We start from the raw sequence: 24,202 nt of genomic DNA, 5'->3' as shown, positions 1-24,202 counted from the left end.
TCACCCCGTCTGCTTCTCCTCATTCCTTCTTTTCTTTCCCTTCAATGCTAGTTCTCTGTTTACAGAGTTTTGGGCACTGGCAAAATGCCATCACTTCGGGGAGTCTGTGTTTCAGGGAATCTGGAGCCACCCTGGGGCAGGGCCAGATAACTCCTGGGTCCCGCTGACTCACGAAGGCCCCTCCTAGTCCTTCCTGCTCATAAAACAGCCTTGGAGTTCCACCCATCCGCGTGCGCCTGAGCCAAGGCACAGGACTGGTGCAAAGCCTCTTCTGAGCTTCCAAAATGAAAGAGGATGAAAAGTTTGAATCAGAGGCTGTTAACTTTCCAGGTTCTTGAGAGCTGTTTGCATGTCTACAAGGTTTTGCAATTTCTCTCCCCTTCCCTCCCAACCTACCTCATTTTTTTTTCCCTGTAACCAGTATGAACTGCTCCCTAATTGAAGTACAGTCAGTTCTCTGTTATTTTTGCCATTGGTCACATTTTTATTATAGTTATGAATTATAGTATGAAAATTATGATGTGTCTTGTGAAAGTTCAGATGTTACAGCAAAATGTAAGCCAAGCTCCCACTTGACCTTTTCGGCACACTGCCCGGCATCTCCCTGCAGGGTGCAGGACAGCCCCCCGCCCCCCCCCCNCCCCCCCCCCCCCCCCCCCCCCCCCCCCCCCCGCATGGCACTTTGGCATGCGAACTATTCTGAGCTAAAGCTAATCGAGACCCTGTAGGCCCAGGAGAAACTTTTATCTCTCCCTTAAAGATCTTAAATTTTAGAGGCCTTGCTTCTAATTTAAACAGAAGTTATCTTATCTACAGAAATAACTTTTTGTAGACAGTTCGGCCTGTCTAGAAGGCAGCACAAACTCCTAATTACTGAACATCTGCTCTTCTTAGTGTCCTGTAAGTGACCTTCCTGCCCTCGGTAGCTCCAAGGTGCCTGACCTCATCCTTAGATCAGAATGTCATGTATACCTCGTCTTTCCTTCCTGTCTCTGAACTTCTCTATGCGCAGTTCCCATACAGGGATTCCATCGCACTTGTGATGGAATTTGGTGGTCTCTTGTTAATTCATTCTGTGCAGGTTTTACTGTTAGACCAGCTGAAAGAACTTTGGACAGTAGAGGAAAGCCTTTTCTGCCCCAGGTCCCTCTTGAACTCTCAAGCTACTGTGAAAATGCCCTCAAAAACAGTTCCCGGGTCTGACTTGAGAGAAGAGTAGGCAGGAAGTTTCAAATTTACCTGACTAGCTCCCTGTCACTGAGTCATCCTGTGCTGTCCGGGGGACCAGCTCTGCCCACTGCTCGGGGGCCCAAGTCTGTCATTTTTGAGGAAGGAATTCCAAGTGGTCTTTTCACTTCAGCATTTTAAAACCACTGGCAATACTCCCTGGTTAGCTTGGGGTATTATCTCTCCATTTTTATCTGCAACACTTTTTTTGTTAAAGAATTTATTTATTTACTTTTGGAGAGAGAAACGCTGATGTGAGAGAGATACATCAATCGGTTGCCTCTGACATACGCCCCAGCTGGGACCAAACCCACAACCCAGGTATGTGCCCTGATCAGGAATCAAACCAATGACCCATGCTGGCCAGGGCAATCCCTAATTCTTGATGACAGCTAAACTCCGAACTTGTTCTGGCTTGCCATTTTATTTATACTATATCGTCTAAGTTCTTTCATGACTTTATTTCAAATTCCATTTCTTGAGACTTTTCCCCCTGCCGGCTCACGTCGGTCATACATCTCTGGGGACCATTTTTCGCCAGCTCGTAAATGTCTGCTTTCCTGCTATCTAGCCTCCAAAATCAAATTCTGATGTAAATTATAAATTCAACACCTAACACACCCATAGGCATTAACATATCCATCAGGCTTATTTTACATCCTCCAGAGCTCATTCTGCTCTGCCCAACACTGAGAAGTCCACCAAAGCTGCACAAACAGGAAAGGTACCGTCGGAAAAGCTGGACTTCCACTCGGATCTTAGAAAAGCACGTTAGTGTGTCCCTTTGACTTTGTCGGCAATTTCATTTCATTGCTTTGAGGAGCAGCAGAAGGGCAAAGACATCACAAGAAATTGACTAGGGTTCAAATTCTGGCCGAGTTGGACCCCCTACTTTTATTGCTAACAGCATCCTTGAACTTGTATAGTTTTCTTAACTATTGAATAGAAATTAAATAATGAGATATACCCCTTAGCCTTGTTATGGATACTGGATAAGATTACATTAGTAAAATGCCCAGAATGGCACCTGGCAAAAAGTGTTTATTTTATATTATTACCATTAATCTCAGAAATTTCCTATAGATGTACTTTTTCTGTTTCTTTTTTACTTATTTTATTATAATCCACCCCCTCTCTTCCTCACCACAGATTAGATTTTTGATTTTGAGAATTCCAGTATTACTCATTGTATTTTGGCATCCTTTAAAAAGCCTGGATTGAGATTTTAGAACCAATCATTTTACATTAATGTCAGTCTGCCTGTTTTTCCCCTAAGGTGAGGTGCTTTTTCTCAGAATTACTTTGTATACATGCAAATATATTCCTTGGAGTATTTGAAAGTGACCACAGACTTTGCAAAGCAAAATGTCCTTCACACTAGTGGAGCATAGGAAGATTTTGGTGTATATTTTCCCAAGTGTGATGAGGACATGCATACAATTAGTTTAGAGCCTCATTAAGCCTCCCAATTTATCGCTAACAATTTTTCAAAGGTAATTTATTTAAAAAATCCAACCAGTCCCTCTCCACCGCTCAGCCCTGCTGTCCACTGGTTCTGCTGCACTCTCAGGCAAGCCCTCCCCTGGTGGCTGCCTGCAGACCAGTGGAGAAGCCAGCACGCCCTTCCCTGGAGCTCCAGTTTCTGTCATTCACACAGGGAGGACAGGCACAAGCGCAGCAGCAGGGCCGCGCCGCAGATGCCCACTCAGACCGTCCCGTGAGTCCGTGCAAAGGCGAAAATGCCTGTGGGTTGGCGGCAAGTCGGTTTTTAGTGTTTGCAGTTCGTCCTTCCCCAGACCTTGGCTACAGTGTCTCATCTCCATCCCTTAGATTATTCTCCTGTGGCATCGCCTCCTGCTAGTCACATTTTTTCATGAAAAGGTGTCACAAATGGCTAATAAACACCTTTTCTGTCTAGTCTGGTGACAGTTTATAACATCCACTCACAGTGAGTTACTCTCTGTGTACAGCGACCAAATCGCTTATGAGTCTATCAAATCACATTCTTTGTACATTAAAATAACAAGATATCATTTTCATCTGTCAAATCCAATGGGATTTGAAGTAGTCACCCCATGAGAGAAGAGGCATTTCTGATCAGTAATAGCTAAATGGTGCTGGGACATCGGGTAAAGGATTAAGAGCAATAACAAGAAAAACCATAAAAGTAGATCCTGCTCTCACGTCTGACTCCAAAGTAAATTACTAGGGGTTTTAAGGAGTTAAATGTAAATAAGTAAATAAAGCCAAGAGAAGTAGGAGGAAAGAGAAGGTAGATAATTATATGTTCTCAGAGTAGGAAAGACCTTTCTAAACACAATGCGAGCGATAGAAATTACACAAAAGAACTTGTTCATTGATTTAGAGAAAAATCAGAAAGTCCTATATATCAGAAAATTAAACTTCACTTAGGACACAAATGAAGGGGACAAAACATTTCTAATAAAAATAGCAGCAGTTGGAGATTTTTACATATCAGCCTTATGGGGGAACTCATTCTACCTACCTCAACTCCCCTCAAAACACAGCTGCCAAAGGCAAGGAGCTGTCCCTGTGAGAAGGCACCGGGCAGGGAGTGCCCAAGGCAGGAGCCCAGACCTCAGCAAACTCTAGATAAAGCTCCAAGAAGAGGACTGTGACAGTGAGGACAGAGGGTAATAGTTTTATTACCTTAGGTGAAAGAAACACTTTGGAAAGAGGTAGAAATATCGAAAAGGAATTCAGAATTAGGAAGCTTTTTGTATACCCATATTTTGTCGTGTATAATGAGCATCTTTTGTACAAATTTTTGAGGGAAAAATAAGAATGTGCATTATACAAGGGTAGTACTAATTCAGGATCTATATAAGTGTTTTTAATTCTTTTATTTATGCTTATGTGTTAAAAGTGTAACTCTGGGAAGCAATAACGATATCTGCATGCACAATAAGACACTTTTTTAATATAAAAAATATCTAAATACAAATAAAGAGTTGAATTTAAAAATTAAAATGAAAGAATTTTTTTCATGAATGTGTGGCCCAACAATGTGAGCGTACGTTATACACAACAAAATGTGGCAACGTGTCATTGAAAAGCCTGCCATTGGCTCATTAAGGAGGTTTACTGCAAAGTGCCACATTTTCTTTAAAGGTTTTGAAAATTTTTAAGGTTTGATTGGTTGTGGCAAAGTGTTTTGTTGTTAGTTTGAGTATTTTGCTTTTGGTATGGATATGCAGAAGCAGGAGCCAAAGCAGCCAAATTATTATGTCTAGTCCATCCACATGAGAAGCAAAATGATTAAGATTTTAATAAAGGCATTTCCTAAACCAGTAAGAAAAAGGAAATGCTATTTTTAAAATAGGCAAAGAATTTAAATAGATAATACAATGAAAATTAAAAACGGTTATAAAGATGAAAAAATGGACCTCACTAGTGTTCCAACGTGTAAAATTAAAACAAAATATTTTTCCACAAGCCACCCCTATCCATTTCAAAAAATTGCCCCCAAACAAAAGAGGGTAAACAATATAAACTCCACATTCAGGAAAACCAAGCAACAGGCATAACTCCTCTGCATCACATGTGAGATCAGAAAGTGAATGGGGTGCTGACAGACAGAACGAGGGTCAAAGTCAAGGAGGTGGATATAGAGACAAGTGGTTCCATTCACTTCCAGACCTATTTTAGACAGAAGCCAGGATATGCTGCCAAATGTTGAACAAGTTCTCCAGGAAAAACAGTGTGTATGTGTACTATGTGTGTATACATACATGCATTCAATTTTATTGATATAAAGTGTTTGCAACACATAATGTGCAAATAATAAAATATCCAGTACTTTTTATTGAAAACTCCTTATAGCCATTGTTGATGTTTACATCTGTAGCCAACCTGTGGTTGTAGTTAATGAAGGAGAGTAGCTCCAACCTGAATATTGATTGACATTTTCACTTATGCTAATGAGTGTGAAACAACAGAGACATGTATCAGAACTTCACTCCCTGGTGATCTAGTGACTGCTTTGCTGAGTTGTATAATAGTTTTCAAATACTGGGAAATACGTCCTCAATGGTGTATACCACTCACAATGCAGTATCTAGAGAAACAACACACTTTTAAGTTTAATCTGCATTATCAGCACTTTCTCTATGGCTTTCTTTAAGTCTAATAATCAATAAAACAATAAATCGAGCTCAAACTTGTACTTCTTGCTGGTTTTTATGATGAAAGTATTCCCATCATGCCAAAGTTTAACACACTCATAGTAAGTCCATGTTACATGACCCCTGAATGCACAGTTGGGCAGAGATGCCATAGTACATTATGATATAACTACATATAGCAATTCCGAGAATTGCTCATGACAATTTACGTTATGATATAACTACATATAGCAATTCCGAGAATTGCTCATGACAATTTCATACATGCTTCACTTGACTTCATTTCCTTTGTATGTATCTCCCAAGTCCATAAGAGGAATATTTTTGATCTATTCTTTCTCTGTTGTGTCCCTAGTGCCTAGAACAGAGCTTGACACATGGTAGACATCCAATGAATACTTGTTAGATAAAAAATAAAGTGTTAAACTCATTAGACGCCAGATACGATCCCAAGTGCCTTACATATGTTGAGTCCTCACCACAACCCTATGGGGTGGCATTGTTATGATCTGTGTCACAGAGGAACCCAGAAAGTTACTTAACCAAGTCACCCAACAGGTGAGTGGTGAGGCCGGAATCCAGACCCAGGCACTCTGCCTCTAGAGCTGGCACACTTCGGCACGGTGGATCCTCTCGGTGTGCCAGAGCCATGACGCTGGCGGAGAGAAATCCCAGCTGTGTGACCGCCCTGAAAAGCAACTAGATCAAGTTAGAGCAAATGGAAAGAGGCAATATATTGCAAGTGGTCGGCTAAATGACAAGCTTAATCTTGTACAAAGTGTTTAAAGGTATGTTACAAACTATTGGAAAGAAGAAAGAGTTCCAAAGAAAACTTTGCAAATGACAAACTTACTCTGTGAAAAGAGTAAGTTGAATGAGAAAGAAAATCATAGTTCAGTATACTGCCTGACTCAGCAAAGAACACTATTTGCCTAGTCATGAGAATAAAAACAATCAATACAAATTTAATTTTTTTTAGAAAAGTCATGCTTTTGCTATATTGGAAAGGAAAGGGAAGGAAAGCAAAAACCCACATCTATTAAACAGAAAGTCAACAGTATTTTTAAAAATCATGAATCAAGCAGTATATATGTTGTAAATGCAAAAGAATCATCTCAGATGTTGGAAGTGTTGTTGTATGTTAGTTGCTGACTCGCCAATTCCTAAACATGTATTTGTTTGATAAAAATGAAATTAAAACAAGAAAGGTAGAATTTTTCCATAATATTGTCAAAGATTCAAAACAAAAATGCCAATGTTGTCAAAATGAATGAAAATGAGCTCTCTTATACTAACAGAGGAAGCTTTTAGTTGGTATGTCTCTGGAAGATAATTTGATATTTTGTAAAAAAAATAAAAAATAAAAAGCCTTAAAAATGTTGTTTGGCCCTGGCTGGTGTAGCTCAGTGGATTGAGCGAGGAGGGCCTGTGAACCAGAGTATTGCGGTTCGATTCCCAGTCAGGGCATATGCCTGGGTTGCAGGCCAGTCCCCAGCAGCGGACTCACGAGAGGCAACTATACATTGATATTTCTCTCCTTCCCTTCCCCTCTAAAGATAAATAAATAAAATATTTTAATAAAAAAATGTTGTTTGACCAGCATTTCTTCTTAATGGAGTTTAACCTAAGAAAAAACTTTAAGGAAATGTACAAAGACTAAGTCATTTATTGCTATAGTAATAGCAAAAAAAAAAGAAAAGAAAACAATTATATAAATATCTAATATTAGAGCTCTGGTTTTTTTTGTTGTTTTTTAGGGGGGGGTGTTTTTTTTTTTTAAGATTTTATTTATTTACCTTCAGAGGGGAAGAGAAGGAGAGAGGGAGAGAAATATCAACGTATGGTTGCCTCTCGTGTGTCCCCTGCTGGAGACTGGCCTGCAACCCAGGCATGTGCCCTGACTGGGAATCGAACCGCGACCATGTGGTTCACAGGCCCGTGCTCAATCCACTGAGCTACACCAGCCAGGGCTCAAAGCTCTATTTTTTTTTTAAATCATGGTGGAGCTACATGAAGAAAAATAGTTTAATAGCTTAAAAGTATATTTACATTAATCTGAAAAGATATTTATGAATATTGAGAAAAATAAAAAGCTGATAGCAAAGTAGCAAAATGCTCTCACTTTACACCCCTCTCATAATGTTTTAAAGTACATATATATCAGTAGTTACTGCTTGGTGATGGAATTATAGGTAATTCATATATATTTAGTTTTCCTTGTCCCATGTTATAATTTCTACAATATATATGATTTACTTGTGAGATTTTAAATAGGTTTCAGTGTTTAAAATCACACCTCAAACAAAACATATTTCTTATTAAAGATTCAAGGAGATCATCAAAAACAGGTAAAAATGTGTTATCTATGAAAACAGACACAAAAGCTAAAGCTCTGTGGTAGAAAATGATGGGTCAGATGAAAAATAATCTACATCAGTAAAACAAAGAATGTGACATTAAAGTTGATATAGGCTTGTTCACAAAATTCATAATATTAAAACTAAGGTTTATAAAAGTAAGAGAATTTCCTTTGGTTTGTTTACTTTTTATTATGAAATATTTCATTCATATACTCTACACATAGATTTAATAATTTTCAAGGTTTCCCTAAACAAGGTAAAAACATATTTTTAAGAGCAACCAGGAATTAAAGAATTTGTCTACCTCAAGAAATGGAACATTTATCCAGTAATCAATTATCGGGGCAATGCAAATCAAAAGCACAGTGAAATATCACCTCCCACTTGTTAGATTGGATGTCATAAAAAAAGACATGAGATGAGAAATGCCAGGAAGTGGAGCAAAGGCAACGCATGAGCATTGTTGGTGGGAATGTAAATCTGTGCATCCACTATGGAAAAAACTGTGGTGTTTCCTCGGGAAGATAATGTTAGACATACCATGTGACCTGCCACCCCCACTGCTGGGTATCTACACAAAGAACACAAAGTCATTGCCTCACAGAGATCGCTGGACTCCCAGGGTTGTAGCCATGTTATTCACGGCAGCCGAGGTATGGAAACAAGCTAAGTGTCCAATAACAGATGAATGGGTTAAGAGAATATAGTAAATACATATGGTGGGATGTCATTCAGCCTTCAAGAATGGAAATCCTGTTATTTGTGACAAGATGGATGAATCTGGAGGGCATTATGCTAAGTAAAATCAGCCAGAGAATGGTAAATACTGCAAGATATAACTTATGTGTATAATCTTTAAAAAACAGTTGAACTCATCAAAATAGAGTAGAAAAGTAGATGCCAGGGGCTAAGGGTGGGGGAAATAGGGGGAGGTAGGTAAAAGGGTGCAAACTCTCAGTTATAAGATATGTAAAGTTTGGCTCTAGCAAGTGTGGCTCAAGGGATTGAGCATGGGCTGCAAACCAAGGATTGCTGGTTCGATTCCCAGTCAGGGCACATGCCTGGGTTTTGGGCCAGGTCCCCAGTAGGGGGCACATGAGAGGCAACCACACACTGATATTTTTCTCTCTCTCTTTCTCCTACCTTTCCCCTCTCTCTAAAAATAAATAAATAAGTATTTTTAAAAGATATGTAAAATTTGAGGATCTAATGTTTAACATGGTGTCTATAGTTAGTAACACTGTGTTGTGTGATTGAAATTTAATAAGAGAATAGACTATAAATATTCTTCCCCTCCCCTCACAAAAAGTTAGCATGTGAGGTGATGAATGTGTTAATTAACTCATGGAAGGAATCCTTAGACAATATATAGGTGTATAAAATTATCATGTTGCACACTTAACTATGTCACAATTTTATTTGTCAATTATACCTCAATAAAACTGGAAAAATAAAAGAAATGGAACATTAAAAATGCCATGTCCAATGATACTTAGAATGTTAGCCCCTCCAAAGCATTCATTCAACTTCAGATGCATTTCTTACATTTTATATTTAAAATTCTCATTTCTACACAGTGGAGTAACCATTTCTTGTTCTTTGAAGACTCGTCTTAATTTGTGGTGTTGTTTGTTTTGCTTTTTAGGTACCGGCAAAGGCCAAACACCTTACTCAACAACTTCCGTACCACCGCCTCCACCGCCCCATCCAGCCAGCCAACCGCCCTTGCCAGCTTCTCACCCGACACAACCGCCGGTCCCAAGTCTACCTCCCAGAAACATTAAACCTCCTCTAGATCTAAAGTAAGTAAAAGGTTATCTGTCACGTCTTGGTCAGCTTCTTGCCATAGATTTCCAAACTGCGCTTGGCTGAATGCTACGGGTTCCGTGGTGAACTGCTGGGGTCCCAGAAGTGGACCACTAGCGGGGAGACAGGGCGTCTAAGCAGGCTGCCCTCCTAGCTCCAGCCCCCCAGCCAGTCTTGTTCATCTGTGTTCTCAGTAGTTTTCCCCTTGAGCATTTAGAAGGAGAAAATTTCCGCTGCCCGATACAGCTCAGCACCACCACCATCACCTCAGCCACCGCCGTTACTATCGTCACTGCAGCATGGCCACCGTGGTTATCACCGCCACCGCCACCGCCACCGCCATGGTTTACTGACAGCCTGTGGAGCGCTGGGCATTTTACATGCACGCGCCCTATAACCTTATCGAGTGTGTGGCATTTTATCATTTCACAGATGAGGAAGTGGACTCTACAGAGGCTAAATAGCTTCTCCAAGATCATGCAAGAGTAGAGTAGATATTTGAGCCAAAGTCAGGCTGAGTCCAAAGTTAAGCAGGTTTTCTCCCATTCTTCAGATTTGGGGCTTTTTTTAAAACCTAGAACACTTTTATTCAAGCTTAAATTTTCTTAGATGGTACTTTCTAGAAATGTTAAAACTATATGGGTTTCCATACAGGCTCTTTATTCGTGATTTACCAGGATGGGTGGGGAGAAGGGAGGAAAAAGCAAGTGGAAGATTGGAATAGAATGCAATCTTGTTTTAAAAAGAAATATTCAGTCAGTGGCAAACCGGCCTCCTACAGCTGGTGGGGCTAGATCTTCCCTTTCTTCTTCTAGAAAATTGCTGTCCATGATTCTCCTGTGCCATGAATAGGTAATATCCCCAAATATTTAACTACAGTTTGCCTTCCCTTCACTTTAAGCTCCTACCGGACTGATGTCCTTTACATTCAAAGTCTTAATATCTGTAACCCATACAATAGCATCTGTTCATCTGATTGACAGCTTTGTCTAAATTTTGAAGGTTACAGCTGAGAGCAGGGGTTACAAGTGTGTCAGTCAGGAGTAACCTCCAGTGTTTCACCTTATTATGCTTTGGGGAGGATGTGAAGGCAGGAACCAGAGAGGGTTGGAGGAGCTTAGTGGTGAGTAGGATCTTCTATGAGGCCTGCAGCGCACGTCCATGTTAACTACACACCCTTCCAAACTTGTAAGTTTACAAATTTTAATTTAAAGTCTGTAATACCCCATGACATGCAACTACCAAATAAGAGGGTAAGCCATCTGCCTACTCACATATAAATGCTCGATAAATATTAGTTTGTTTTTTTTTAATATTTTATTTATTTATCTTTTGAGGGGAAGGGAAGGAGAGAGGGAGAGAAACATCAATGTATGGTTGCCTTTCGTGCGTCCCCTGCTGGGAGTTGGCCTGCAGGGAACTGGCCTGCAACCCAGGCATGTGCCCTGACTGGGAATCAAACCGCGATCATCTGGTTCGCAGGTCCGCGCTCAATCCACTGAGCTACACCAGCCAGGGCAAATATTAGTTTTATTAAAACAACTAACTACTCTTATGTTCTCCAACACACCTGATTTCAGTGTGAATTGCTGTCCTTTCACATGTATTAATCCTGTTTCTTTTTCCTAATTTCTTTCCTACTTTGATAAATTTAACCTACCAGATTTCACACTTAGCATTTTGAATTTTATTGTGCAACCTTATCCCAGCGACAGACTTCTGGATTCTGTGTAATTCTAGTGGGAAATTGTAATAAATACCTTGAGCACGAATTCCTGAACATTTACAAGACATGGAGACTGGTACATAGTAGTTTGATCAAAGAAACTGGGGAGAGAAGGAGTATGTGGCACCATCCCTGCTGTCTGCAGACCCCCAAGACCATGAATGTTTGATGATTTCCTAAGGGGATCACAAGACGCTCCATACAGTAGTACTGACAGCTAAGGCTTACCATGGTAACACTCTCCTTCTGAGGCTAGGAACAGACACAGTGGGGGTGCTCTTGCCCCCAGCTGTGGAGATACAATGCATATGTGATGCTGCTTCCCCAGAAAGCCTGTTAGAGACAGGTTCTTATTGAGAGCTAGTCACATAGGCACTTGCTACCTAGAGCTTCCAAAATACCAGACTTCTAGAAAAAAGCAGATGTCCATCATAAATCACATTGCGCATACAGTCTAAGAGTGGCCAACCACTCTTAGGAATTAGGTAACTTTTCGTATCAGAGTACAAGCCAAGGGCCAACCTTCGTAGAAGGATCTTCTAAATAGAACAGTTTCGGGCCTGCTGTGTTGACTCTTTTCTGCGAACCTCCTGTCTAGAATCCATTGTGGTAAGGTGTGGAGTAAAAAGTTGTGGAAGGAAGAAAGGACCTCAAAAATAGTCCTTTAGCCTATAAGCTGCTTCATACACGTGCTGGTCAGTTTCCCAGCTTTGCAGGGAATTCTGGGAAAGTTGAAAAGGGCCTGCAGACCAGTTAGGCTCAAATTCTTATTTGAAGAAAGCACTTGAAAAACCACCAACTGTAATGACCTTTACCTCACCCCTGTTTCCATCTTATTAAGGACTTCTAATTGGAAAGTCTGATTCATCCAAGAGATGTCAACTCCACAAAATGCATACTCTCAGAAGAAAGAGGGAGGGGAACAAGAGTCTTAGGTTTATATTGCCTAGATCAACTATAATTGGAGCATCTGAAAGTTAATGGTTAAGTGGAGAGAATAGAGGGAATGAAAGCTAAAGCACATCTATGAGATAATATTTTTTTCAAAAAGAAAAATGTTGTATATAGTGAAAACTTCTGGGTTCTCATCAAAGAGCTCAAGCAAATTCCAAAATGAAGAAATATCTCGGTTAGAAACTTTCCCCAAGTACAGGAAGCTAGATAAGACCCAAAGAGGAAACGAAAGCAAAATGGATCTTGATAGCCTGGCTCAAAATTCTATGTGTAATGCAGAAGGTAAATTTATGGCTTGGTCTTTGAGTAAAATTGTGAGGTATGGGTGTTTCTGTGCTTCACAACACCACCCTCCACACACACCTGGGCATGTCCCGGGTGCTCCCGCCACTGGGCTGCAAAGGCTGTCCCTCTCTTCTCCAATCAGTGGCCGCTCTCAGGTCAAGATCAAAGACATTACTTTACAGTCACTCAACAATTATTTTTAAGTCACTACTCTGTGCCTTTGCAGTAAGAGTTGAGGCAGCAGTGAAAAAAAACAAAGGCCCCTGCCCACATAAATCGGGGGCAAGAGAGCAAAGGAACTAAAATGATAAACAGGTAAAAGATACAGTGTGTTAGGAAGCATCGATTGCTGTGGGAGAAAACAGCACAGGGTTGGGTGGTGCAGTGTGAGGGTGGGGGTCGGGGGCAGCGTGTTACAACGTTACCCAGGGTCAGGCTAGCTCTCTTAACAGTAAGGTGTGCTTCAGCAGACTCGGTAAAGTGAGGGAGTTAGGCATGCAGGTATTTGGGGAGAAACAGGTCCAGGCAGAAAAAACAGACAGAATGAAGACCTAGGATGTTCAAAGACTAGGAAGGAGCTGGAGTGGACCAAGGGAAGGGATAGCAGGAAAAGACTTAGCTCGTGCAGGGCCTTGCAGGACATAATAGAGATTGTGGCTCTTTTCCTAAGTGAAAGGGAACCACAGAAAGAGGTTGCACAGTGATGTTTTCTGACTTGTGTTTTTAAAAAATTGCCTTCACAGCCATTTAATAAGAGACAGCAGGCAAATGTTGAAGCAGAGAAAGTGGGCAGATATTGCAGAAACACAGGCAACATGTAGAGGGTGCTCTACCCAGGGGGGAGTCGTGAGAGGTGTGCAGATTCTGGATATATTTTGAAACAGAATTTGGATTCAGGGTATGAGAGAAAAGAGGACTGAAGATGGCTCCCAGGTTTTGGCCTGAGCAACACTGAGCCCCTCCCATCTACTGAACTGGGAGGGGCTGCAGGAGAGCCAGTGGGCGGGTGGGGGGCGCTGCAGGGTGTGGCTCTGTGAAGCTTAAAGTGTCTCTGAAACATCCCAGTGGAGATGTGGAGGAGGCAATCGGGTATAAGAAGTGACGCGGTTTGGAGAGTCTGGTTTAAAAACATAAATTTGAGAGTTATAGGCATAAATTCCACACTTAAAGTCACAAGACTGTTGCAATCCCCCAAGGGAGTGAGTATAACTAGAGAGAAGAAACAAGCCCTCGCACACTTGAACTCTACTGGGCCTTGGAGAAGAAAAATCAGGGAACGAGAATAAAAAGGAACAACCAATAAAGTTGTTCCTAAAGTTTAGGGAAAAAACCAAGATAGTATTCTGAAGGAGGAAGCAGTGATCGGCTGTGTCAGAAGTCGTGAAGACCAACAAGTGAGGACTATGGAGGAGGTCGGTGTGGATGGAAGTTCCTGGAGGAGTGGGAACACAAGCCTGACGGAAAGAGTTTTAAAACAGCAGGAAAGGAAAGGAATGGATAGACAGCCTGTTAAAGGAGAAAAGGGAAGCAAAGAAATAGGGCAGTAACCAGTGAAGAAACAGAATTAAGATTTTTGTTTTAAAATGGAAGAAATAGGAGTGTGTCTGTATGCTGATGAGAAAGATCCAATAAAGAGGGGGAAATGGTAATAGCAAAGGAAGGAAAGAATTCCTGGAACCAGGAACTAGAGCAGTTGGGACGAGTGCTCAGATGAGGGTCTGACTTTCGGAGGAACGATGAGCTAGCAATGATCCTTATTCTCCTCCGGGCGTATCTGCATTGCTTAAGGCAAGAAAACAAATGTCTCAGGAGGAAGGAATTTCAGGAGACAGGATGCCTTTATCACCTGCCTTCTCCCAGGAAGTCACTTGTAATTATATCGTCATTCAGGTCAGGATGCCACAGGAATGGAAAAGATTGGAGGCAGGTAAAAGTTAGAAGTAAGAAGTGCTTTAAAAATAAAGTGGTGGAGGCCAAGGTTATCTTGTGTTTTAAATTGTATTGTTTCCCCACCTAGTGGTCAGAAATCGTCTAGTGTTGGTTTCTACCATTTCACTCAGACATCTCAGAAGGAACCAAAATGAACCAAAAGAGTATATTTATCATTATCAAGTGTTCAGATCAACATCTTCAGTGTCACACACGTGTCTGTGTGATTTTTAAAAAAAATAATTTAAATTTTAACAGCATGACTAATTGTTCACGAGGAAACAGAATCAACGGTTGAATACTCTGAATACAGAACAAATTGCACGGTTATTAATAGTACTGAGACAGGAAGAGTGAGGTAATGAGAAATAATAAACAATGGGAAGTGACTAAGGAGGGAAAAGGAAAGGTTAACAGTGTTTTTCCCTGTGGTCATGCGGAGTCAGTTTAAGCTTTGTTTGTGTGTGTGTGGCTCTAAAATTAGAGGAAAATTAAGAACTTACCATTATAACCTTCTTATTAATTAGAAATGCTTTAATTAGTAAGAGATTAAAGATTTCAGACTTGCCCCATCACATGCGCACTGACATCGCCTTCTCTAATTGCATCTAAGGAGCTGTCGGGAGTCTCCTAGCTCTACGCGTGGGAGGTCACGTGGGAAGAAGACCTGTCCCAGAGTGACGTTCACGGGCTTTCACTTCAGTAAGGGCAGGGAGAATGCAGATTTATGTGCCACTTGGATTTCTTCCTTCTTTGAAAACACACACTGACAAAAGCTAAAGTCAGGAGCGGGAGTCACGAATGTAAAGATGCCGAAAGGTCACAGGCTCACCTCTTTAACAGTCAGGCAACAGCTCCAGGGCTTTCCCAAAGGGACACTCACGATGACGGCGGCGGTAACATCACTCGTCCTGTTTAATTCTGCTCGCCGTAGGGTGAAGGGCTTTCTGGACAGGACATGCTGTTAGAGCAATGGATAAGCACCCTTCGCCTCCCCTCTACGCACTAGCTCTGTTTAGTGGCCCAGGCCCTGCGCTGTGACTCGCTTCACTGTTTGTCTCTCCAGCTCGCGGGATGCTGTGCTCTCTGCCTGGGACCAACCCTTCTTCTGAGCCAATGCGGGCACTGATCTGGATTTACTCCTGACATTCATGTAGTTCTCCTCATTTTCCCTTTCAGTCCTCATTAGCGTCCCTATTCTTATCACTAGTCCGTGTTTGTTGGATGTTTCCATGTTATACGTTTGTGAATTCAGACCTATGTAAAGCAAACTAAGATTTACATGCTATCATCCATGAGTAAATGAATGCATGCAAACATGCTCTACAAGTGACAAATGTTTACATAACGTGTAGACATTAGTGTGAACGTGATAGGCAGCTGGCCTTCGTTTTGCTAGTATTTCTTATTCATCCAAGTGTTTTAGCAAGTAAACTCCAAGTCTGGTAGCATTTTTTACTTAATATTCTTCTTCATAAATGATAATAAATAATTCACTTAAATAGTGAAAGTTAATTTAGTTTCTTACTATTACTAAGACATCATTAATTCATCCAAAGAATCCTATACATGACAGAAATCATTCCAATAGCTTGCTAAAAATGACAGTCATATTAATAAATTAACTAACAGAGTGACAATCTCTTTCCTCCAGGGGCTTATGGTCTCAGAGCAGGAAGAGAAACATGCGTCAGTTTCTCTGTAATTACAGTAACGCAGAATAATCACTACAAGGGAACAATGTATTGCAAAGAAGATGCGACTGTGTGGGCTTAGGGGAGTCAGGGATGACTTCACAGAAGACAGAGTGTTTAAGGAGAAGCTTAGAGATTAGGAAGGGTCACAGGCAGGGGACAATGAGTAGGGGAACAACAGGGGTAAGCATGGAAGAACAAGAAACCAGAGAGTATTCGGAGTAAGTCAGTTCACTATTAAAATGTGGAAAAAATAAAGGAAGGAGAGGAACTAGGAGAAGTACAACTGCAGAAGAGCAGGCCCAATGGTACAAACCTTGTATACCATGAAAAGGGCTGCAGGTGTGATTCTGTGGGAAGTCAGTGTATGTTGATGTCCATGGTATTTATACATTGTACTTTTAATTAATATTTAATTCATTAAAGTTTATGCAAAGGCCCAATTTATTTTAAGTACTTAAATTTACATAATCTAACTTGCTATTCTATTTATACAGCTAGTAAGTTTTATTTAAGTAACTATTTCTAGGGGGATCTTTGGTTAATGAGTGGATAACTCACACTAAATTCTCTCACATCAATAGTTTTATGTATAAATTTAGTTAATTCCCTTACATGGTTTACATTGAATGTAAAACTTTATATATTGAATTTTTAAGCATTATTTTTAAGCATTTCAAATGCCTGACTGAACAAATTTAATAACTCTACTAAGCAAAAACCCTTCCAAGAGGCTCAATGATGCTTAACAGTCTATTAAACCACAACCATTCATCTGAGATATTAGAGTTTTATTTGCAATTGAATTTTCTTATGCTTTTTAAAAAACATATTTATTGTGAAACCATTGAAGCATACAAAACAGAAGGAGAACAGTATAATGAACTTCCATGTCCCCTTAACAATTCCATGTCCCCAACTTCAACGATTATAAACTCATCACCAATCTTACTTCATCTACACTCCCACCCACCTGTCCCTCTTCTCACATTATTTTGAAACTAATACCAAAAATTATATAATTTCATCCATAAATATTTTATTTTTTAAAGATTTTATTTGTTTATTTTTAGAGAAAGGGTGAGGGAGAGAGATTGAGAGGGACAAAAACATCAGTGTGTAGTTGCTTCACACGCACCCCTCACCAGGGACCTGGCCTGCAACCCAGGCACGTGCTCGGACTGGGAATCGAACTGGTGACCCTTTGGTTCATAGGCTGGTGCTCAATCCACTGAGCCACACCAGTCAGGGTGTCCACAAATATTTTAGTGAGTATCCATAAAAATAGACTCTATCTATTAATATAAAGCTTCAAGTTATTGTTCAAATTCCCTATTGTCTCTTAAACTGTAAATGGGTTTTTTGTTTGTTTGAATAAGAATCAAACAAAGTCTAATGTCTGCATTAGTTTATATGTTTTATAACTCTCTTTTAAGCTATAAGCTCATCCTCTATCACTTTTTAAATTTATTGCTTGAACAAATCGAGTTGTTTGTGGGCCTGTAGTTGCCCACAGTTTAGACTGTGCTGATTGCTTTTCTACCATATAGCTTATGTATTCCCCTTTTGTACATATTTCTTGTAAATTAGTAGTTGGATGTAGAAGCAGCTTGATCGAATTTATTTATGTATGTGTGTGTCTGTGTGCATGACTCCTTCCTCGTGATGGGGGATTCTTTTGTCAGGAGTTCATAATGTTTGGTTGACTTTCTTAATAATGTCAGCCACCATTGACAATCAACACCTAGAGTCTTTCTTTTCAACTAAAATAAAGTCTAACTCATAAACTTTAAATGATGTGGCACATCCAATTGAATATTCCTCATGTAACTAATCTCTTAAATATTATAAACACTTAAAAATATCAAACATGTGTATATTGTCCCAATGATTATAAAACTTATTCCACAAATGTTTGTGCCGTGGGTTTGAATTACTCCATCAAATCTGTATTTAATTCTCCATCTTTCAGGATCTAAAAAGGCTCACTAAGAGAAACAAACATCTTGTCACAACCAATCTACACTTAGCTAAATAGAAATCTATGCATATGCAAGTTGAATTTTAAATGTAAAAGAGTGAGTTTGTTATACTAACAGTTTATGGTCACATGTTTGCCACCTGAGGTGGAAGCACATATGTCCATGGTAGTTTCTCCTGAGCCACAAGTACCCACTGAGCTCTTTCTATGGCCTCAGTGATCATAGTGAGCTTCCACCTCACATTCTTTAAATAGGTTCAATTTTCCACCAGTATCTCTTACAGTCAAGTAACACTCTTTCCTTGCTCTTTAGGTGTCTTAAGTATGGAACCTAAGAGGGATAGAACCTTATTTTTGTGTGAGAAAGATCACTTTGGCAGCAGTGTGCAGAAGGGGCTGTGCTCGTGTCTAGCAGGAAAAAGGAAAGAAAGACATTAAGTGTGTAGAACTGACAAAGCTTGATTAACTTAATGTGAGCCTGAGAAGAATGAGAAATAAAGGATGACTTGAGGCTTAGGTGAATATGTGAATTGTGGTGCCACTCACCAAGGTAAGAAACTTAGTAAGAAAAACAGATTAGGCTGAGATGAAGGAGGAAAATGATGAAGCAGTTGCACATCAGAGTAAAGAAGGATAGGTAGACAGGTAAGTAGTGAAATAGAGAGATAGATAAGTAGGTAGGTAGGTAGAGAAAGAGAGAGAATGCTAGATAGATAGAATAAAACTCAAAAAAATAGTCCTGGACAAGATATTTCAATATGAAAATCACCAAGTTTAAGATAATAAGTGAAGCTTTGGGGGTATTGGAGACATTCAGAGTCAGATGTAGAGTGAAAAAAAAATGAAGAAAGCCAAGACCAGAACACAAAGAAACATCATCTCCTAAAGGAGAAGTTATAGGAAAATAAACCCACAAAGGAAATAGTGGAATAGTGGCCAGAGAGACAAGAGTTGAGACAGGTAAGATTTGTCCTTGCAACAAAAGAGACTCAGGGAAGGCAAATGATGGATGCTGTTAAGGGCCACAAAGCAATCAATGAAGTAAGATGCAGGTTGAGAGATGTCTAGTGGATTTGGTCGTTAACTCTTTCAGGAGTGGTTTCAGGAAGGCTTGGCAATAGAAGCTAGATTGTTCTCAATGAAGAAATGAGAGGAAGGAGAGGAAGTAAAGTCAGTGACTGTAGACATTGTTTTCTACTTTGGCTGGAAAAAGCAGGATTATCTTGGGGGGGATACGGAAGATTTAAAAAGGCAAAGAGAAGTGTTTGCTCTTTATAAATGAGAGTTACTTAGGCTGAAGAGGAAAACAAAGAGTTAGATATTTAGAGATAGTGAAAGAAGCGGAACGACAACAACAATAATAATAATAATAATAATGTAAATAATATACCAAGGTGCAAAAGAAAGGTGATACAATGATTAAAATCACTGATAATTCATATGGAATTAAGAACACAGGTGGAAAGAAAATTTTTGGTAGGGAGAAGGTAAGGATGTTCACAACTGTAGTTAAGCTTTTGGTTTAAAAGAATGTATTTTCTTATGAGAGTTCACACCCAGTAACTGTTACTTTATCAGTGAAGTGAGAAACAAGGTCATCTGTTTATAGGGGAGAGGAATAGGAGATTTAAAGAAAGCAGTGAACATTTTGAATAGCCATTGAGAAAGATGATGCAAGAGAAGATGGTCTAGAAAAAAATGTTATGAGATTATAGAATAGTGTAGAGGGTATAGTGGAATCAAATGTCAATTATGTATAATATCTGAAATCAATAAAATGGCAATTCTCTCCAGCTGTGCTACTCAACTTGAGAATATAAATAGAAAACATAGATGGTTCCATAAATCATTAGGGACCTTCCAGGCCCAGGTATTAATAACTGTTAAGAGCAGTTGGAGTGAAATGCTTTAGAATGAAGCGCCTTGGAGTCCAAGCCACAAATGACGGGAGTGAAACCATGTGGGGAACATTTGGAAAAGAGGAAGGAGTCAGGACTGGAACTAATTCTCTGGGGTATCCACACCATAAAACCAATCAGATGCCTTCAGAACCCTAGAATTGAATTATTGACACACGCAGTTGTAACGAAAAACACATTGCTGCCCTGAAGCAATGACTTCGTTGCCTGTGCTCCCTGTAAGAGGCCCGTTCTGTGCTCTGGTTCCCCGACTCTCCGTTTGGGGCAGTGGTAGCAGCGTAAGGAATGTTCTAATCACTCCGATGGCCTCTGAAGTTTTGCGTCGGAGAAGTTATTAAACAGAAAAGAATAACTTTTAAAAAGTATCTTTTTATTCTTTTTTCTCTTTTTTACTGTAAGGTAAGCATCTACTCATTCCATTTTCACGTTTTCTTCTTTCTTTTTTCCAGAAGCTCTGCAAATGAAGACAATCGAGATGGGGGCATGCACTTTGATGGTAAGGGGCAAAAAGATTTTTAATTTATCTTTTTGGTACCTCATGTTACAGAAGTTTAAGTTAATCATTCTCATCAGATTATTAATGGGTCATCATTAATAACCTTGCATCATCATTGATCCATGCAAGGCCCTTCTCTGGTTTTACTTATTTATTTATTCATTTTAATGACCCACTCCCTTTCCTCTCTTCCCCTCACCAGGGACAAATATTCTAATGTACTTAATGTGTGTGTGTCTGTACATATTCTCCACATACTGCTGTACATGTGCATATATTTCAGTTCACATAAACACTATGTTAGCACTCACTTTGATGTTTTTACATTCAATATAATCTGCTTGGGGGGACCCATCCATGTTGCTATATGTAGGGAGGGTGGGGATCGGTGTCCTTTTCTGGTTGACTTGCAGGAGTTCCTTATATTCCAGATACTAATTCCATGTCAGTTGCAGACATTGCAAATACCTTCTCCCATTCTGTTCAGGCTATTAGTTTAGTTCATGCTGCCAGAATATAATAAATATAATGCAATCAAAATTATTAATTTTTATCTTATAATTTATGCTTTATAAGTTTTATCAAAGAAGTTTTATTCCTAGGAAATAAAAAACAATCATCTTCTATTTTCTTCTATAAACTTTATCCCTTATACTTATATCTTTAACCTTGTCTCAGCTCACCTTTGGGAAGTTAGGAGGAATCCAGATTTGTAGCCTCACGTATGAGACCCATTTTCCCATGACCGTCCCTTGAAACCCCCCTTTTCTCATCAGCCTATAATGCCACTTTATACCCTATCAACTCTGTGTGTGTTTGTGTGTGCAGTGCATGTGTACATGTAAATTTATGCATCCATCTCTGAGCTCTCTATTCCACTAGTCTGTTTCTACACCTGCACCATACTATTTTATTATTATTGTTTTAGATTATGTCTTAATATCTGGTCATTGATATTACTGAATACTGGAGCAGTAAATTGTCTTCTTTGATACATGAAAGTGAATCAAATTAAGTCAAAAAGTGCAAACTAGTTGTGATTTTCTGATAATACCTTTGTTCCAGACAAGCCCAGAAAAGCAAATGTGCATGCCTTTCATAAGAAGAATAAAGGGTGTCTTCATTATTTTATGGAAGCCAATGAAATGATTTTATAATTAAATCACAAGTATCAAAACACATAAGGATTTAAACTACATAATTTGTTTAATTTATATCTTTGATAAAACATAAGTTTTGTTAGATTATGAACTGTGTGGAATATTATATTACACATAACAACACTATATTAAAGTGCTTCTTATTACAGTATGTTATTCTTTTTTTAACCCCTTAAGGTTCTGGAAACCTAGATGAGGTCAGTTTTTTTCTTCTTCTCATATTTTACTGTTGTAACTAGAACATTTAACAAGTGTTATGATGCATTTCCTATTGGTATAAACCAACAAATGAAAATTCTTATGAGTAAAGATAGTATTTTCCCATTTATGATCTTCATTCATCTAAAATGCTTGAGACATTACATACCAATCATGATGCCAACTCATGGTAATTCTGTGACACTAAACATAGACTTAAGTCTGGTAGCTCATCTGAATTTTACAGGGGGATACAAAATGAAATCTTTGGGAATTTACTTTCCTAGTCTATTTCTAAAAAGGAAAAAATATTTTAAACAAGCCAAATTTATGTACACTTAAAATTATGCTTGTTTTACTAAGTACTCAATTTATGTAATATGTGTATGCTTCCCTTTGGAATAATTAAAATTAATTTTTATTCATGTTTTTTTGACAGGAAGAAAGTGAAGGAGAAACATATGAAGACATGTATGAGTTGCTTTTTTAACATGATATTTTCCCTCTAAGATGAATATAATGGTTTGTAGGAGGGAGAGAAGATGGATATTCAGCACTAGGACAGAAAAACCTTATTGTTCAAATGACTGACATCTAGTGCTAACCTTTATTTTAATACAAAGGACTAAAGATTCTTGACTTGTCAGAGGATTTCACAGAGGACTCTGTAAAATGCTGGAAAGTGCCAGAGACTAGCCTCTAGATACACAGCATGTTTGTGCTCTTGTACACAGGAGCGCATGGTTGTCAGAGAGAGAGAGATTAATTCTAGTCATGCTGACAAGCAGCAAGAAGAGGGTCTTTATAATTGGTGTCTTCCACTTGTTGGCACCAGCTGTAAGGGGAGCAGGGCTTTTAGAAGAAATCCTCATTTGTGTCCTACTGGGATAAAGAACAGTCTCACACACCCAGGAGTGTTGACGACCCTTAGCTTTTTACTTTCATCTAGACATCAGATACTGTCTGCTGTCGTGGGCAGAAACCTCTCTGGATAGGGAGTCTTACCATGTCAATGCCTGTGACTGATGAAACAGCCTAACAATATTTATCTGCAGAGAAGCATCCAAAGAACGAGAGAAGAAAAGGGAAAAGGAGGAAAAGAAGAGGTTAGAGCTGGAGAAAAAAGAACAGAAAGAGAGAGAAAAGAAAGAACAAGAGATAAAGAAGAAATTTAAAGTAAGAGCTTGATTGCTGATAGGTGGCGTAACCTCTTTTTATAACTTTCCCACCAAAGGGGCACCACTCTTGAAAGCTTGCCTGGTTGGAGAATTACTTAAGTGTCGTTAATTGTTGTTTTCTAAAGAGTAACTATCCCCACAACAGACTTTTCTTGGTCCAATGTACTCTCTTATCCCTGCCTTAAAAGTATCATAAGATAAAATTCAAACAAAATATGGTGGCTTATAATTAGTGGGCACCCAGGAAATTTGTTGACTGAGTGAAGGAATACTCAGTTACTCACATCCATTGTATTAAACTGCTTATGCTGCGAGCTTTGAACCACACACACCCCTGGGGCATGAATTTTAGTGGCGCTAGGGACATGTGTGTCTCCAGATCAGCCAGACCCGTCTCTGAGCCAAGTTTCTATGAGACGCTCTCACTGCTGGTGTCTGGGCCCGGCTTACATTTTTGCCTTGACTTTAAGTCTATGTACACATTGGTTTCTGGTACCTGCTGTTTCTCATCCCTCCTCATCTACCTGGATCTCTGACCTGTGTCTCCTCTAGTGTCTGCTTTCTAATTGTGTGTGTGACTTGTGTTACCACCACCAACACTACCCTTGCAGGCTGTCTTCTCTTGGCTGTACCATCTGAGATGACATGGCCTATTTAATGTGGGTCTGGTATGTCAGCTATGTTTTAGAGTGAGTTACAAAATTTTTCTCTTCTTTAAAGAGAATTCATATTGTTTTCTTTAAACATTTAATTCCCCTCCCTGGCTAGTGTAGCTCAGTGGATTGAGTGCGGGCCTGCAAACCACACGCTTGTGGTTCGATTCCCAGTCAAGGCACATGCCTGGGTTGCAGGCCAGTTCCCAGCAGGGGGGGACTCATGGGAGGCAACCATACATTGGTATTTCTCTCCTTTTCTTCTTCCCTTCCCCTCTAAAGATAAATAAATAAAATCTTTTAAAAACATTTAATTCCCCCGAAATATTCACTACATGTTTTAAATTATTAAAAATTTGACTTGTATGTAACTTCTCAGTACATGTATTACATTAAAACAAAGATTCACCAGCATGGTACTGAGAAAATGTGAAGCCTAATCAGTTGGGCAGATGTGAATTCAAATCCCAGCTCTACATGTGTGATATGTG

The 24,202-nt window shown here is 39.5% G+C and overlaps 1 protein-coding gene across 3 annotated transcripts in view; it reads left to right on the top strand.

The window, feature by feature from the left end:
• Nucleotides 1-24,202, top strand: part of FYB1 (FYN binding protein 1) — a 152,767-nt gene that overhangs the window by 99,695 nt on the left and 28,870 nt on the right. For all 3 annotated transcript variants that reach the window (XM_037063218.1, XM_037063217.1, XM_037063219.1), the window contains exons 3-7: nt 9,378-9,534; nt 20,476-20,522; nt 21,860-21,879; nt 22,320-22,351; nt 22,936-23,056. In XM_037063218.1, the coding sequence (XP_036919113.1) occupies nt 9,378-9,534; nt 20,476-20,522; nt 21,860-21,879; nt 22,320-22,351; nt 22,936-23,056 (377 nt within the window). The remainder of the gene's footprint in view (nt 1-9,377; nt 9,535-20,475; nt 20,523-21,859; nt 21,880-22,319; nt 22,352-22,935; nt 23,057-24,202) is intronic.

The sequence above is a fragment of the Sturnira hondurensis genome, unplaced genomic scaffold, assembly GCF_014824575.4.
Source record: "Sturnira hondurensis isolate 20B ecotype Veracruz unplaced genomic scaffold, ASM1482457v3 Scaffold0014384, whole genome shotgun sequence".
NCBI lineage: Eukaryota > Metazoa > Chordata > Mammalia > Chiroptera > Phyllostomidae > Sturnira > Sturnira hondurensis.
Note: the sequence above shows the minus strand (reverse complement) of the source record. Positions and strands in the feature narration are given on the sequence as shown.